Here is a 19,663-nt window from a genome sequence, read left to right as displayed (position 1 = left end):
TTTTACGCTGTTGAGGCTGGTGCAAGAGGAACAGTGGGAGCGTTGATGTATGCACTTTTCAAAGAGTTGGGACTGTCAGGCAAGAAGCGTACAGCATGCCTGAAGAAAGTTATTAGTAGCGTAGAGCAAGCTTCGTATTGGTTGTGGCTGAATAGAAATAAAAAGGAGTGAAGGCTGAATTAGCAAGGCATGGCCACAGTGATACGACTTCGCATGGATATATAAAGCTGAATTTTGGTAGAAATAGCAGATAGACACCGCTGAAAAATCAACAGTCTTCGAGAAGGGCTCGAGGGATCAAAGAACGTGGCCCGGTCCCCCAAGAATGTATGGAGGTTGTTCAGGGCCGAAACATTTGTCGACCTGAGGACTTTTCGGGGATTTGGCTCAACGGAGTTCTTACATACGGACATACATACTCATACATACGTAAACGCACACACACATACTTACATACATACACAAATGCACGTAAATTAACCGCACGTGCAAACACATACTATATATACACTAATTTATTGATTGTTTTTTCCTTGACGCTAATAAGCTTTGCAAAAAACTATATATATATATATTTATGTGTACACATACACGTGCACCTATTTGTACACAAAGCCTGTATACGAAACTGTACATAAAACACAAACACAAGGCGTGTTTTTCCTTCATGATTGATTTATTAATTGATTGATTTGTTTGTTTTTCTTGGATATTAAAAAACGAAAGTAATAATAATAATAGTTACTATTATTCTTTTCATTATTTTGTTTGTTTGATCCTAAAGTTTTTCGATGTATTTTTATTTTTGTTGGTTTTTTGTAATTAGTTAATTAATTAAATTATTTATTTATTGGATCATTTATATTTTATTCGATAAGGATTGATTAAAAATTAATAATAACATGTTTAATTGTTTTTTATTTCGTAAATAGAGATTTTTTTTGTTTTTTCGTAAGAACAACACTCTTTCTTTATTTTTCTCTTCTATATATAAAAACAACCTTTGAATTCGCCCTTAAAATTGATTTCGCTTGTAAGTCATAACCAATCTAAAGTTGCGTCTTTAACCAGATTGGGTTCTTACAAACGTACACACGCAAATGCACAGGCATACAAACACATACACACACACACATACAAACACACGCATACAAACACACACACGCACGCACAAAGAGGATAGATCATGTATTTAATTGTACTGTTTTGTTTTTTTTTTCTGTTGCAATTTTCTGATATTTCATTTATTTATTTTCTTCTTTCCTTCAATTTTCTTTTTGTTTTTTTTCGATATTTTTTCCACTAAAAGTTTGACTTTGATTTAATGATATATATATCATGTTGTTTTTTTTAGATATATATCTATATTGATATATATATCATTTGTATATATATATATATATATATATATATATATATATATATATATATCAGTATATATATTGATGGTGGCACGGTCTTAGACGATATACAAGAGATGTTTTTGTTATTTGAAGATCATTTTTTGTTGTTTCCAGTTTTCATTCAAAGAAAAATTGACAAAGAGAAATGGATTTTTCATTTTACTCACCATTAATTCGGATTTCCTGATCACTATGAATAAATTCTTTGCTAAAAATGTGTATAAATGAGTGATTAATTAATAAATTTAACTTAATCAATTAATTCTTTAATTAATTAGTTAATTATTGTTTCACGTAGTTGTACTTTTATTACTTGCAGATGTTCTCTTATAAATCAATCACCTTTGTACATATTAAACACTACTATTACTACTCAATATGAAAGCACGCGAAACCATTAATTTAAACACACACACACACACACATATATATATATATATACACACATATATATATATATATATATATATAGTTTTCATTGTATTTCTGTTGCATTTGTTACTCTTTTCATATATGTTAATATTTACATACATATATATATATAAATATACATGAATACACACACACACACACATATATATATATATATATATATATATATATATATGTATATATATATATATATATATATATAAGGAGTGAGTTATTACATTATTAAGAGATGTTTTATTTAATAACAATCACGTTTAAGTTTTTTTTTCAATTAGACTCTTAATTAATATTGTACAAAAAATAATGATATCGTCGGCTTTGAACTTTTTTCATTAAATAAAATCTAAATGAATAAAAGGTAAGGTGTTTTTAATTCTTTTCAGAGGGATAGCCTAATGGTTAGAGACGCCTGTTCTGGAGTTGAGGTGATTGCGGTTCGAACGCAATATCATTCTAGTAGTCCCGGATTCAAGTGTTATTAAGACGACAAAAGGTAAAAAATATGAGCACTTCATTTTGATAAATATCTATTAGGTTATCAAAAATTATATATAATTCTTACCCCAGTGTTGCTAGCAATGCGCCAAAATTCAATGCCTATATTGAGGCTGGTACTAGCACACCAAATGGGCATAAATTCTATACATATTTACAACGGCGTGTTGAACGAATGAAGTTTTAACGTAAGAATTGAGCTATAGTTTTTAGCCATTCCATCACATAATTAATTTACAATCAATATATTCGTCTGTCAATTGACGTCTAACTAATGAATGTAATAATTAATGAATAATTAATTAATTAATTAATAGTTAATTAATGAATAGTTAATTAATGATTAATTAATTAATGAATAATTAATGTATGTCGTCACTGTTGTTCTTGCCCCAGAGTCAAGTTTACCATGAAAAGAATAAAATTCCTTGTTCAATGGTAAGAAAAGATCCAAAAAAATTATTTCAATTGTCAATCATTTTTTAAAACTCGTAATTTTGATTCATTAGAGCTTCATTATCATCATGATCTTTCGCATCGTCATCATCGTTGTTCGTATCAACGTTGTGTTCGTGATGATAACAATTGCAACAGCAGTCTTCATCATCGTCGTCGTCATCGTCCTTCGACTTTTCACTCATTAATGATTTTCTGATTGTTCGCGAGAGTAGCGTCAAATCGCTGTGAGATTTTCTGAAACAGTACACCCTGGGTGTGGGATAATAATTAAAAAAATAATAAATAACCATCATCACCATCATTATTATTATTATCATTATTATTATTATTACTATCATTAATTAGATATATTTATGATGATGAAAATGACGATTATGATGACAATGATGATGATGACTGCATTTATTATGTTAATAAATAACAATAATTAATAAGAAGACGAAAAGTGGCGATGATAACATGGAAGATGATGATGATGATGACGTTGAAGAGTATAGCCTACTATGCAGACCTAACAATGCGTCCATGTTTCAAAAGCCTCCTAATCCTCATTTTCTTCTTCCTCTTCTTCTTCATCGTCATCATCTTCGTCGTTGGAGAGTTTTGTTGGAAGTTGTCCGTTATCTGAGTTGCTTTGTCACTCATCTGTTTGGCTTGGTAACTTCCTAGTTAGAATGATCATATTCCTCATCATTATATTATCGTAATCGTTGTATAATCATCTTTGTCGTCGTCGTCGTCATCATCATTGTATGTTCATATTCGCGGTTCATCATTGCGGTTATAGTTATGTGTGTGTGTGTGTGTAAAAGAAAGAGAGAGAAAGAGAATGAGAGTGTGTGTGTGTAAGTGTGTATGTACGTGGAGAGTCTGTGTTCCTTTACAAAAATAACCTTACTTGAACTAATAGGTATGTCATCATCATCGTCGTCGTCATCATTTCGTGCAGTCAGCAAGCCAACCATACTCTGGCATATCACTCTTAAATCATCATCGTCGTCGTCGTCTTCATCATTTTCATCACCGTTAACATCATCACCATTATCATCATCTTCTTCTTCTTCTTCTTTGCTATCGTCAATCTTATCACTGAGGCCATAACTTTTGCTTTCGTCATCATTACAAATGGTAACATCGTTATCATCGTCATCGCTATTTATTAAACTGCCATCCTCATCATCATCGTCATCACCATCGTCATCATTATTACCATGACGACGATGATTATTGTTGTTGTTATTATTATCATTGTTAACGTTATTGTTATTATCGTTATAAATATCACCATCATCATCATTAAATTCACTGATATAATCATCATAAACTATAACATCTTCATCATCCTCATCATCCTCATCATTTTTATTATTATTATTGTTATTTATATTGTTATTATCATTAATATTATTATTTGTATAGTTCAATTTTTCTTCAATAGATGTAAAAGCTTCAAATTCAGAACAGACGCTACTTCTAGCATCATATGCATTATTATAATTATTGTTGTTGTTATCACTATTATTATTATTATTATTATTATCATCATCATCATTATTATTATTATTATTATCATCATCATCATCATTATTATTATTATTATTATCATTATCATCATTAACCACACAATGATGAAGGGATGTGAGGGAAAAAAAACGTTTATGATGATGATGGGTGAGGTGATATGGCCGCAGGTGATGATGATGATGATGATGGTGGTGGTGGTGATGATGATGATGGCGGTTACGAAGGTCTTGATAATGATGATCTTCGTTTGCATGTTCTCCTTTTCGTTGTCGCTGATGATGATAGTGGTAACAGGGATGATAATGATGATGATGATGGTGAAGGGTTTGATAACGATGGTGATGAAGTTTAGAGCGTAGATCACATAGCGATAAACTCTTACCGGACATTGAAAGATTGCAAAAGTTTACGTCAACGTAATTATCCTGATTATTATTGATATTATTATTATTATTGATATTATTATTGTTGATATTATTATTATTATTATTATTATTATTATTATTATTATTATTATAGATGTTAGTATTATTGTTGTTATTATTATTATCACCATCATCACCATTATCATCGTTATTATCATCGTCATCACCATCATCTTTATCACAATTGTCACAATTCCTGTTAGTGTTGTAGTTGTTGTCGCTGCTGCTGTTGTTGTTGATGACGTTGACGTTGTTGTTGTTGTCGCGGTAATTTTCATTGCAGACATCAATACATTTTTTTACTTTTTCACTCTTATCATCATCATCAACTCCATTTTCATCATTATCATCATCACTTCTATCGTTATCATCGTCACTATAATCATCATCGTCGTCGTCGTCTTCATCACCGTCATCATCATCATCACCATGTTTTTGAGTTGATGCCGCCGGTACGCGCAAATCGGTAGACTTTTTTGTGACGTCATTTTCATCACTGATATCATCATCATCACCCTCATTGGTATCATCATCATTGGTATCACCATCATCATCATTGATATCACCATCAGTGATACCATGAACATCATCGTCATCATCATCATCATCGTTGCAACTATTTACGATCTTTATTTCATCATTATCATGAACGTTCACTTCGTTCTCAACGCTAGTTTTATTACTAATATCATCATCATCATCATCGCAATTATTATTATGAATATTATTGTTATTATTATTATTGTTTTTATTATTATTATTATTATTTGTAGTTCTCTGCCGTTGAACGCCATCGTCCAAGGTCATCATCACGCCAACTTCAATAGTTTCCAGCTCCAAAGTGGAAGACGCCAGCCTGTTAAGAAGTGTGTCGTTTTGGAAAAACCACTTGTTTCTATTTTTAACGCCGGGATTTCCCAGTGGGAAATTCAAATTATTATTGTTAGTATTGTTCTTATTATTACTTCTACTACTACTACTACTACTGGTAGTACTATTGTTATTATTAATATTATTAGTTTTATTATTATTATTATTTGCGTTGGCTTTGTGAACGTTGATGTCACCGTGATTAATGTTGTTATTGTTGATGCCATTCTGGTTATTGTTGCGGTTGTTGTTGTTGATGATGATGTTGTTGTTGTTGTTGTGGTTGTTTTTGTTATGGTTGTTGTTGGTATTGTTGACATTGTGGTTGTTGTTGTTACGATTGTTGTTGACATTGTCGTTGTCGTGGTTGTTGTTGCTACTGCTGTGTTCCTTGCTGTCATCAGTCAGTTGGTATTTATATTTGTTTGATTTGAAATTAAACTTGGCGTTCAGTCGGTTGAGAATGCTCTGCTTTCTCTTCCTCAGTTCGGACCTGTATCGAAAAATCCAAATCGCTATTACTATTATTATTATTATTTTATTATTATTTATTTTTGTTGTTACTATTATTGTTATTATTATTATTGCTATCGTCATCATCATCACCACTGTTTAATCGTAATCTCACACTTGCTTAAAAAAAGACCCCGCACACATTTAACGCACATGGGATTATCATTCCTGATCACGTTTCTGTCGCTCGATACTCCATCACGTGACTTCCCATCACGTGATTCCATTTCCGACGACCTCACTTCGTCATCCAAACTTTGACCTCGAGAAGGAGGTTTCATGACGTCACCGTCTGGACCGACCTTCTGAAAAATTGAACGTTTGTTGAAACAACTACATAGCTACTTACATCGTCATCATTGTCATCATTCTCGTGAATTATAATGGTTATTGGCGTACAACATTCTAATTACCTACAACTACACCACCATCAACACGTTGCTATCATCATCATCATTGCAAGACAGCCATCAACATCACATCAGTAGTAGCAGTAGCGGCAGCAGTAGTAGCAGCAGCAACTTACGTGTTTCATGGAAGACAGCCTCATGGATTCCATCTCGTAACTCTCCCGTCTCTTCATCTCCAGCTCCATCTTCAGCTTGGCCAGTTTCGCGTCTGCTCGGGCCTTTCAGTGACGTCATCATCGTCATCATAATCATCATCATCATCGTTATCATCGTCATCAATGCTATCACCATCTTAATCATTGTTGTCCATCGTCGTCAGCATCGTCTTTATTATCATTATCATCTATAACCGTTCACACACGTCATCATCATCATCACCTTGATAGATGCCAGCTTACTCTTTCTCATCACACCTTCATCATCGTCGTCCTTCTCCTCATCATCATCATCATCCGCATTCGACATCACTACTAATGAACATGATAGTGATGATGACAATTGAAGAATTGATGATGATGATGAGGAGGAATGTGGATATACTGATGATGATGAAGGCGGTGGTTGTGGTGGTGGTGGTGATGATGACGATGGTAGTGGGGCTATTGAACTTGGTAACACAATGCCCGTAATCTGGTTGGTTAGAAAAATAATCAACCATCATGATGGAAAGGACGATGACGATGACGACGATGATAACAACGACGTTGGTGGCATAGTATCAATGATACATGATACTATCAATGATACATGATGGTATCAATGATACATGATAGCAATACTGATCGCGATAATGTTGATACTGATAATTGTAACCAACAAACAACTCGATTCAAGTTTAATTTATTTCAACGTATATAAGCAAATCTTTACGACAAAGTTCAAGTTTAAAATACTAACGAACAAATAGAAAAATGTATGAAATGATTAGAGTTGAATTTGAGATAGAAAGAAGGGGGAGTAGTACCAATAAATACAAAGACGTACGTACGGGATTGATGTTCTGCTGGTTGAGTTTGAGGTGCAGGTTGTTGTATCTCTCTCTCATGTTCTGCTCGTTTATCAGGTTAAACTGTATCATGTATCTCTGGTGATGACGATGATGGTGGTGATGATGGTGATTTGGGTTTTGATGGTGATAACGATGATTATGGCGATGATGGCAACGATGATGATAAACATCATGATGGTGGCTAAACTATACAAAGCATATATGTATTGACAATATCTGAGGTAGTAGTAGAAGAAGAAGAAATTAAATAAGAATGCAACTGACATTACAAAATTTCGAACAAGAATTATAAACACCACACACACACACATACACCACACACAAACACACTCACACACAACACGCACACACACACACACACACACACACACACAGCGAAAGAATTTCTCTTAAATATAAACACGTCATTCAAACCAATTCAACATTCATGAAAAAATGTCATGTTAGAAAAGTGCCGAGGGCATTATTATATTATTATTCTTATTATTTTATTTTTATTATTATTATTATTTTTTATTATTATTATTATTTGTAGATCTCTTACCTGTTGTTCTAGTTCTTTTTGACATTCAACAATCCTGGCTGGAGATGGCGTGTAGTTGTTGCTAATGTTATTGTTGTTGTTGTTTGTGTTGCTGTTGTCGGTGACGTTGTTGCTAAGATTGTTGCCGTTGTTGTTGACAACATTGTAGTCGTTGTTGTTGCTTTGCCGGGAATATAAATCCCGGTCGTTGATATTGTTATCAATGTTATTATTGCTAAAAATTCTGCTGTTGTAGTTGATGTTAATTAGATTGTTGTTTTTGTTGATGTTGTTGATGTTATTTAAATTGTTGTTGTTGTTGATGTTATTTAGGTTATTGTTGTAGTTGTTGTTGTTGAAGTTGTTGCCAGGACTAAGTATTGATCGAGGTTGATAGCAATAACGTTGTTGCTGTGGGAAGTTGTCGTAAATAGATTTTTGAAGCCGACGTTTTTGCAGCTGCTGATGCATCTGCAGCTGTTGTCTCTGTTGCTTAAATAAGAAATTGCATAAAAGGTTAGTATAGAAACTTATACATACAGAGCACGCACAATTTTTTAAATGCAAATTGAACAGTAAATAGCAATGCCAATAAATTTGTATTTTTTATAAGGTGCTACTAGAAAACATCATGGCAATGAAAAAAACATCACAGGGAAACTTGCAACAAATAATAACTAACTTTAATTCTGGGAACTGAGACCTTTTTGGGTGATATTTTTGAGATGTATAATTTCAACGTGTTATCGTCCATGCTATTAATAATGTTGTTGATGCCATTAAGATTGTTATTGTGATGACTGTTGTTGAGGTTAATGTTGTTATTATTGCTATTGTGTTTGTTATTTATGTTGTTGTTGTTGCTGCTGTTCGAGGTGCAAATGTTGATGTAACCATTCAAAATGTTGATGTTGTTGAGATTGTCTTTATTGTGGTTGTTGATGTTGCTGTGGTTGACGTTGCTGTGGTTGACGTTGTTGTGGTTAATGTTGTTGATGAGGTTGATGTTGTTGTGGTTGATGTTGTTGTTGTGGTTGATGTTGTTGTTGTGGTTGATGTTGTTGTTGTGGTTGATGTTGTTGTGGTTGTTGTAGTCGTTGTGGTTGTTGTAGTTGAGTATATGTTTAGACGGCGTCAAATTCTTCGAAGGAACATTTTTGTGGTGCTGGGCGCTACTACGCGTAACAGGCGAATGGCAGAACTTCTTCATCCTAATCGTCTCTCTCGATAGCAGATCTATTTCATCGTTTAGTCAACATTTTAAAATGACGTAATCATGACAAAATTATGACGCGATAGTGACGTAACTGTGACATAATAGTGGTTAATGAGTGCAAGGTACTTGGCAATATTTTACAAGAAGAGTTAAGACCATTTAGATATGACGAAATAATGCGATATAAATAATAATTACTTATATTATAGTAGCAATATTATTTTAAAAATCATAATAAAAATAATTAATCATAATAATTATTATATTAATTTTATGGCTACCCATGTTTGATCTACTACTACGCTGCTGTTTCTTTAGTGTTCTTATGCATTCCAAATTTTTTTTCTGAAAAAAAAATTTTTTTCTGAAACGTAAATCTTAATCATATTTTTATACACAAACTACACACACAGACACAAACACGGAAAAAGAGAGAGAGAGAGAGAGAGAGAGAGAGAGAGAGAGAGAGGAAGGGAGAGACTACACACCACCACCACACACAAACATATACGCACACATACACTCATACACATACACACAAACACAAACAATCACACACACAGACAAACATAAAAAAACACATTCACTAAACTGTTTCGTTGAGTAATAGGGGTAGCTTTTCGTATAGGAAGGGAGTTTTGAGGATCTCGTCACAGCCCGGCCTGCATCTGATGACGATGAGGAAGAAGAAGATGATGACGACGAGATGATGTGGAACATGATGATGAAGATGATGATGACAGAGATGATGACGAGATGATGTGGAAGATGATGATGAAGATGATGATGACAGAGATGATGACGAAGATGATGATGACAGAGATGATGACGAGATGATGATGAAAATATACACACCACATACATACAAACAAACATCAACAGCATACATTGGATCTTTATTAAGCAACCGGGAAATCAAATGCTCCAATCCATGGCTATACTTGGGCGAAATTTTCCTATATGAGGCACTAAAATAATAAAGAAAAACCAAATAAATAATAGTAATAAATAATAATAATAAATAATAATAAAAATAGTTTTGATGATGATGATTAAATGGGTGGAAAACCTGGAAATCCTTAGCAAAAGATCGTTGATATTGTCAGCTTCGAACTAAAATCATAATAATAATAATCATAATAATAATCATAATAATGAATTAATAATAATAATAATAATAAATTAACAATAATACACACTCTACGTGTGATAGTCGAGGATCAGTTTGCGTTAGAACCCAATCACTATAATATCTCCGCCAACTACAAACCAGACACACATTAACCATTACGTCATCGTGACGCCAATATAAATAGATTACATATGACGTACTATGACGCTAATACCCGCAATGACGACATCACTTACCGCGTGTTTCAGTGTTGTCAGCTCGTACAAGACACATCCAATGGACCAGATGTCGCTAAAGTAATATTCAATCGGTCAATCAATCGATCGATCACAATCAATCAATCAATCAGTCAGTCAATCAATTAATCAATCAAAATCGATCAATCAATCATCAAATCAACTAATCAATCAATTAATCAATCAATCGATCAATCAATCAATCAATATATAAAAGGTAGTTAAATAATAATGAACAAAACGAAATAAACATTTTGATACGACAACGAAGAAACCTCTTGTTGTTGTAAGGCAGTCCCTGACATATCTCAGGCGAGAGGTAGTAGGGGGTGCCTATGCACGTCTTCACCAGCTGTACCGTACTGCATAGGTGGGTTTTAGGGGTTTGTTGGTCATTGATTGGTTGGATTGATATTTTTTTAAATATTCCAGTAGATTATTAGGGACCAGTCAAAGTGAATTATCACGTCATGGGCTGATTAATGATAGAAACTTGGTATTATTAACCTGTCAAGTATTTTCGAGATCCCAAAATCTCCCAACTTAATTACGCCATTTTTTGTCAAGAATAAATTCTGAATGAGAATATAATGAAAAAAATAATTTCATAGATAAATAACATAATTTATCAAATAAATGAACAAATTTATAAAATTAAAATATGCCTGTGTATGAATCTTATAAGAGTATTCATACGACGAACTTGTGTTTTTATATCTCTGTGTAGTATTTTTTTATTATGGATGTAACTGACAGCCAGACATATTTGTATGAACCAGCACAAAATCTTGAAAGATAAGAAAAGGAAATAATAATTAATTAATAAGAATAATAATGATCAATAAGTTAAATAATGATAGTAGAGAATGATTAACAACATGTTTTTCAAAAACATTTGCAATCAAAATGTGATAAAAGTTTATGAAAAATTTAGTATTGCGTTAATTTCGAGTTAAATTTCTTTTAAACCTGTCCTTCGTCAAATAAAATATTTTTCTGACTTTCAATTTTCTTCCCAAGATCTCCTTAAGAAAAAAAATTAATAATATTATAGAAATTAACTTTTTTAAATTTCAAAACAAAACCAAACGAGAATAAACATTGCCATAAACTTATTATAATATTTATAAATCACATAAAATTTAACACAATTAAATTTAATATTTATTAAATACAAATTTTGAAAATGGAAATTGCAATTAAACTGCAAAAATGTGTAAATTAAATGTTGAACCTCCAGCACAATATTCCATAACCATTGTCAGCACTCCATAATCTTTAAATAAATTTGATATTTAAATTAATCAATTGGTACAAAAAAATAAATGCGTTTTTATTGTTTTTGGAAATAGATATAAAAGTTTATTAAAATACTAAACAATGTGCAAATGATTGGTTTTAAGCATACTTTCATACGAATCCAAATAAGAAACGATGTTTGAATGCTTGAGTTGGGAAAGTACTGTTATCTGTTTTATTTTAAATAAATTTAAACAAGTTATCTTTAACCAAACTAAAACTTCTGTTAAAAAAAAGTAATTCAATTAATTAATTAATTAATCTTACAATTTATTAAATTAAATTTAAGTGCATAAATTCATACTTCTTTTTTGGCATCATCTTTCTCTTTTTTTGACATCTTTTTAAAAATTTAATTTAATCATTGGAATAGTTATAAAGAAAATTATTTGATTACCATTACATTATAAAAGGTTTACTTTATTAAAAATCATATAATAATGTAACATAGACAAAGTAAAAAAACGAAAATAAGCAAAAAATAATAAATAAATAAATAAAGACTACAAGAGACCATTGATTAACAATAACATTGATTAAACATTAAATTTTTTTTAATTAAAAAAAATCAATCAGAAATAAATAACCTTATTTGTGGTAATTTCTTTCAAAACTACATACTTATTCGTTAGTTTATTTTTTGCTAAGTAAGCCGATCCAAACGAACCCTCCCCAATTAATCTTATTTTTAAATATTTGTTCATTTTATTTCACGATATTCCCTCAAGACGTGACCAACCAACGTGTTGTCATTGACGCCACTTTCTGTTCTTCTTAGCAACCAGTTTCGCTTAAAATTTTTTTAAAATACGTGATAAAGCTTATTAAATATTAATAAAAATTGAAGTATTTTATTTATAATTTTTTAATAGTGAAAATTTTTAAAACTGTGTGAAAAAAACTACTTTCAATTGCATTCATTTCATTTCATTTTGATGACGAGTCATACCATTTTTTTTTCTTTGCCTCATCACTGAATTTTGATAAAAAGTGAATTCGGAATTAATTCAGCTCGGGTTGACAAACATGGATACCGTCAGGCATTACGCTTGGAAGTTAGTGCCGCAATATGTGAAAGATCTTCCCTGGTATATGGTCAGTTTTTTAATTGTTTGTCAGTTTTGTTAATTGATTTTATTCGTTCGTCATTCATCGATTTGTAGAGAATGTGAAATTTAGTCTGCCCTCCTTGCTTTTTTACTCCACCCTTCACTGAACATTTCAAACATCTGTTGTTTTTTTTTTATTTTCGTGAGCATGAAAAAAACATATTTTAAAAATTTTATTTTTGTCCTGTCTTAATGTTTCAAGCCATATTTTGTAAATTTAATTTCAGGATTTTGAAGGCCAAAAGAAAGCTGAGTGGTTTTTTCAAATCATCATTGTGCTTTTTAGTGTGAGTTTCTCCTATAATAGTTACTATACTATCTTTATATTATAGTATAGTTTTATTTTTTTTTAAGGGCCTGTTACATTTTACAACCAATTGGTTTTCTGTAAGTAAAGAACAAATTGTTTATTCCTGTTACAGATTGTTGGATTTATCTGGGGATACATATGTCAGCAGTTCTCTCAAACCTTCTACATTGTCATGGCAGGATTTGTTCTCTCTTGCTTGGTAAGGTTTAGTTATAATCTCCTTTCTAGCTTGATTGTGCTAACTTAGTATGTCATCTTGTGGCATCATGTGATATTTATAAGTGCTTTGTTGAGATATAACATTCAATTTATTTTTTGATTTTTTAGTTGACATTACCACCATGGCCGATGTATCGTCGCAATCCTTTAAAGTGGCAACCAGTGAATCCAGTTGAATGTGAGATAGAACAAGAAGACAAACCAACAACTCCTAGCCAAAAGTCTAAGAAGAAAAAGAAAATTAATTAGACAATTTAACATTCACTGTTCATTGTATATTATATATTTATTCGTTTGTTTGTCAAATGTGGGATTCTGTGATTGCTATTTTGGTGGTTAGATTAAATATAATATTTATAAAAGTTTCTTTATATGTGAGTTAAGATAACCTGAAAAGTTTGTATGATGTTGGTACGTTAAATTGTCTAGAGGATTTTAAGTTTAGCTCATTACTATAACAAAAACTTGAATCTGATGGCGTAGAATGTTTTATAAATTACACAAAATGAACATTAAAAATAGATGGCGAACGTTTTAAAATAAGTTTAGATGAAGAGCTAAAACATAATTAGAATAAATATAACGGCCTTCGCTCATTTTTGACGGTCAAACAAGGAGCTACTTCCGGAGGGAAATTGGAGGGTGATTTTTCATCGCCCAAGTCAAAAGTTACGATCGTATATTTACTAATTTCGGAATATTGCTTTTATTTAAAATTTCAAAATGTTTTAAAAGGTACTAGATGCTGTTTTAGGATAGATATTGCTGTATGACGGTTAAGTATCTTTTTGTATTTTAAATTAAAAAAATTTTTTGTGAACCACCAACAAACAACACTTAAAAAATTAACTCATTAACTGTAACAACACTAAACGACGACTAATTAGTAATTAAATTACTAAACCCTAATAATTAAGCTAAAACTAAACTCTACTGATTCTAATTACTAATTGAAATAAATAACAGATAACACTAACGAACATTAACAGATTAGACTACTAGAAACTACCAACCACTACAGTTAATTAACGACTAACTCTTCCTAAGATCCTAAATTCTATTGCTTGATTGGTTTTAAAATTTGTATTTACAATGCTTAGGTCTGGGAATAAAAAATATACTAAATTAAATAAATATATTAAACAACTTATCAATCAATTTTATAAAATAAACAATTTTATTATTTGTTCAATTCAAGCTTCAAACTCCCCAAGCTAACTTGCAATTTAATTAAAATTTATTAATTATGAGTGATTCTAACTAAATTTTTTTTCATTTAATGTTTTACAAAATATTCCTCATTTTTAAATTTATTAAATATAATGTGTGATTCCAGTGATTCATCAATCCATGACTTGTTAGATCATGATCATTCAGTTTTAAAGAATCCCCATCACCATAACCAATGAGGTTTGTAAAAATTATACTTTTAATTTATTATATTTTATGCACTTAGAATGTTGTGTTATTAATTATTATCATTAATTTATTTAATTAAATGCTGTGCATACCTATGGCAAGTAAATAAAATAATTAAGCATAGAAATAGCCACAATCAAATTAATTTATATAGGCATGAGTATAATTTGGATAATAATAATTAAAAATATCGGTATCATTGAAAATGGATAAAGTCATAAATAAAAAAATAAATCATAAATTGCTAAAAATAATAGTTCCAGTAAGATTTTGCCTTACACCTACATCTTTTTTTCATTCTTATATTATAATAAATGTTTGTTATCAAATAAATCAAGGATTGATTTCTCAATCCATGACTAGATTGAATGTCATGATCCTACAGTTCCAGAGGATCCCCATCACCATTAGTCAATAAGGTTTGTAGAAATCACTCCAGGCATACCATCAATGTTTTGTAGCCACCTTTTAATGTAGTGTTAATAAAATGACATTGAGAATAGTTATTTAAAACAATCTTATTAAAATTATTGAACAGGTATGACAAGATTACTTTCTTAATGTCTTATTGTGAGGAAGATGTAAGCTATTTGTCCAAAGATAATCATATGCCTTATGCCCATACAAATGCAGTGTCAACGCGAATGATTTTTGATCAGAGTCATATGTTCTAATTTTTTTAAACTTTTCCAGAAATTTTTCTGTTAATTTATTTGTTACATTAAATACTTGATGTGTATTTCATATAAAAACTTGATTATGCCAATTTACTACGAAGCTACGAAAATGAAAATTTACTTAAAAACTAAATTATTGTATCTGACACGAAAATTAGTACAGAAACAAAAACGAAAGAATAAATGACAATATAAAAATTTAAACATTGATTGAAAGAGTTTATTCTAATTATATGGTATGGGCAATTCGTTGCGAAATCGTTGGAGGAAATGGTGTCAACGGTAGTTATTTTACTGCATGGTAGTTAATCAGCCGGTATGAAGGTTATATTCAATTCCTATCAAATAAATTTGACAAAATATCATACACAGGCAGAACTAAATAAAGAAATAGATAGATATATACACGTAGTTATAATACATTTATAATGTTGTATTTACACATTCAAATTGTACAATTGTGTTATGGTGTAGTCTCAAATTATTGTGAATTCTCTCAGAAAATTTTAAACGTTTTACTACACTAAATACTAGTTATTTTTATCAACAATTTAAAAATTTTATCAATAATTAAAAAAAAATTTCAAATTGATTTTATTTTGATATCGATAATGATTTTTGTAACCTGACTGATTAAAAAGCATCAAAGAAAGTTAAAATAGGATGGAGAATTTGTTATATTGAGATATTCGTTTAAAAAGCAAGCAAAATTTTAATATAAAAGCGCTTATAAATCTAAGCATATTGGCTCAGCTTGGTTTGGCTCGGCTTGGAATCGGATGTTAAGCAAGGTGTGGTCTTAAACTATTTTGAATTCTTCCCGAAAAATTTGAACTGCGTGCGTACATATATAGCAATGATTACTGTTGTTTTTATAATGAATTTATAAAATATATAAATATAGCGAGCAAAATTTTAACATAAAAGCGCTTATAAATCTATGCATATGGGCTCAGCTTGGCTTGGCTCGGCGTGGAATTGGATGTTAAGCAAGGTGTGGTTTAAACTATTTTGAATTCTCCCCGAAAAATTTGAACTGCGTGCGTACATATATAGCAATGATTACTGTTGTTTTTATAATGAATTTATAAAATATATAAATATAGCGAGCAAAATTTTAACATAAAAGCGCTTATAAATCTATGCATATGGGCTCAGCTTGGCTTGGCTCGGCGTGGAATTGGATGTTAAGCAAGGTGTGGTCTTAAACTATTTTGAATTCTCCCCGAAAAATTTGAACTGCGTGCGTACATATATAGCAATGATTACTGTTGTTTTTATAATGAATTTATAAAATATATAAATATAGCGAGCAAAATTTTAACATAAAAGCGATTATAAATCTATGCATATTGGCTCGGCTTGGAATAGGATGTTAAGCAAGGTGTGGTCTCAAACTATTTTGAATTCTCCCCGAAAAATTTGAACTGCGTGCGTACATATATAGTAATGGCTACTGTTGTTTTTTATAATGAATTTATAAAATATATAAATATAGCGAGTAAAATATTAACATAAAAGCGCTTATAAATCTATGCATTTTGGCTCAGCTTGGCTTTGCTCGGCTTGGAATCGGATGTTAAGCAAGGTGTGGTCGCAAACTATTTTGAATTCTCCCCGAAAAATTTGAACTGTGTGCGTACATATATAGTAATGGCTACTGTTGTTTTTTATAATGAATTTAAAAAATATATAAATATAGCGAGCAAAATATTAACATAAAAGCGCTTTTAAATCTATGCATATTGGCTCGGCTCGGAATCGGATGTTAAGCAAGGTGTGGTCTCAAACTATTTTGATTCTCCCCGAAAAATTTGAACTGCGTGCTTACATATATAGCACTGATTACTGTTGCTTTTATAATAATTTTTATTATATATATATAAAGTGTTATATAGAGTATATAGAGGTATATAGATTTTATAGAGTTATATAGAGTTATACAGAGTTATATAGAGTTATATAGAGTTATATAGAGTTATATAGAGTTATATAGAGTTATATAGAGTTATATAGAGTTATATAGAGTTATATAGAGTTATATAGAGTTATATAGAGTTATATAGAGTTATATAGAGTTATATAGAGTTATATAGAGTTATATAGAGTTATATAGAGTTATATAGAGTTATATAGAGTTATATAGAGTTATATAGAGTTATATAGAGTTATATAGAGTTATATAGAGTTATATAGAGTTATATAGAGTTATATAGAGTTATATAGAGTTATATAGAGTTATATAGAGTTATATAGAGTTATATAGAGTTATATAGAGTTATATAGAGTTATATAGAGTTATATAGAGTTATATAGAGTTATATAGAGTTATATAGAGTTATATAGAGTTATATAGAGTTATATAGAGTTATATAGAGTTATATAGAGTTATATAGAGTTATATAGAGTTATATAGAGTTATATAGAGTTATATAGAGTTATATAGAGTTATATAGAGTTATATAGAGTTATATAGAGTTATATAGAGTTATATAGAGTTATATAGAGTTATATAGAGTTATATAGAGTTATATAGAGTTATATAGAGTTATATAGAGTTATATAGAGTTATATAGAGTTATATAGAGTTATATAGAGTTATATAGAGTTATATAGAGTTATATAGAGCATAAATTCTATATAGATACCTTTCTTTGCTCTTCTTTTCTCTTTTCTTTGTCGACCGGTCGGTTTCTTTGCGGTTATTTTCATTTAAACTGAATAAATAAGATTTTACCATTCATTTAGGTTTTTCAGGTTCATTTATCCAGGTTGAAGCTTCCAGAGGAGTTCATCGTGGACGATCAGAATGGTTGTGATGTCACGCTACGTTCGTTCATTCGGTGGCAAAGAAAGCACGCCCTGCTGGGGTACGTTTTACGGTTTCTTTGCGGTTCTTTTTTTTGCCAGTTGACTGGCTTTTCCGGCGGAATTCACCGCGGCTCGTTTTTCTATTTTTATTTAAATTAGTCAAATAAATAAGATTTTTCCATTTCATCCATTTTATTCAGGTTGAAGCTTCCAAAGGAATTCATCGTGGAAGATGTCAGGCTACGTTCGTTCATTCAGTGGCAAGGAATGGACGCCTGGCTGGGATACGTTTTATTCTTTTTTCTCTGTTTTTCTCTGTAATTTAACATTAAGTAAGAATGCTCACACGCACATACACACAATTACATTAAGTAGCTATATATGTAGGTTAGATAGGCATAATTTTAATTGTAGGTAGGATAGATAGGAAGCATCCAACACTAATGTAGTTGAATAGGTAGGCAGCGTAAGTTTATCTCTTCTATTTTTTCTCGCACCCACATTACACGCATCAGCGTATTATACTCACACACACACATACATACATAAACACATACTAGTATTTGAGCGTTATTTTATTTTTATTACACATTCTAATTTATTATTACTAAGGTTGAGAGTAATTTAATTTCATAGGTAGTTAAAAGCAATCATTTAATTCTAGGAACAATCTTGTAATTTAAATTAAATAAACGCTGTAAGTGTATCGAGAGGTAAGTTAGTTATTAAGTTTTACATTATTATTATTAGGTTGGAGCCCAAGGCATTACGTAGGTGGTGGGGTGGGTGCCGAAAGGCCAATGAATTGGGCTCTTGAGTTTTGTAATTTTAGGTAAGCTAGGGCCATAATGTAATGAATAGGTAAGTTAAGGCTACGTTGTAACACACACTCATTAATAGATTTAGGGTTTAAGTTTTATATAATTACTAAGTTGGAGCCCAAGGCATTACGTAGGTGGTGGGGTGGGTGCCGAAAGGCCAATGAATTGGGCTCTTGAGTTTTTTTGTAATTTTAGGTAAGCTAGGGCTTAATTGTAATGAATAGGTAAGTTGAGGGTACGATAGCCGATAGACTCTGAATTTCGAAGTCTGTTGTCAGAGGTAAGCCTTGGTGGCCAGTGGTGTACCGGCAATGGTTTACTATCCGGACGGCAATGGTTTACTATCTGCAC

At 31.0% G+C, this 19,663-nt stretch overlaps 2 protein-coding genes across 2 annotated transcripts; one reads left to right on the top strand and one right to left on the bottom strand.

Moving 5' to 3' along the window:
* Positions 1-10,168: 10,168 nt before the first annotated feature.
* HELRODRAFT_150812 (hypothetical protein) lies at positions 10,169-12,650 on the bottom strand (the record flags this gene model as incomplete). Its single annotated transcript, XM_009033273.1, has 11 exons — positions 10,169-10,247; positions 10,349-10,392; positions 10,648-10,702; positions 10,923-11,009; positions 11,155-11,222; positions 11,351-11,434; positions 11,617-11,672; positions 11,882-11,923; positions 12,056-12,116; positions 12,251-12,286; positions 12,534-12,650. Coding segments are annotated over 11 exons (729 nt in total), but the record flags the coding sequence as incomplete, so codon positions are not given.
* A 629-nt stretch (positions 12,651-13,279) lies between these two features.
* Positions 13,280-13,749, top strand: HELRODRAFT_127888 (hypothetical protein; the record flags this gene model as incomplete). The annotated part of the gene is made up of 3 exons (XM_009033272.1): positions 13,280-13,342; positions 13,478-13,564; positions 13,693-13,749. Coding segments are annotated over 3 exons (207 nt in total), but the record flags the coding sequence as incomplete, so codon positions are not given.
* Between the last annotated feature and the right edge of the window lie 5,914 nt (positions 13,750-19,663).

This window comes from Helobdella robusta, assembly GCF_000326865.2.
Source record: "Helobdella robusta unplaced genomic scaffold HELROscaffold_9, whole genome shotgun sequence".
Taxonomy (NCBI): domain Eukaryota; kingdom Metazoa; phylum Annelida; class Clitellata; order Rhynchobdellida; family Glossiphoniidae; genus Helobdella; species Helobdella robusta.
This window is presented reverse-complemented; position numbering and strand designations above follow the sequence as displayed.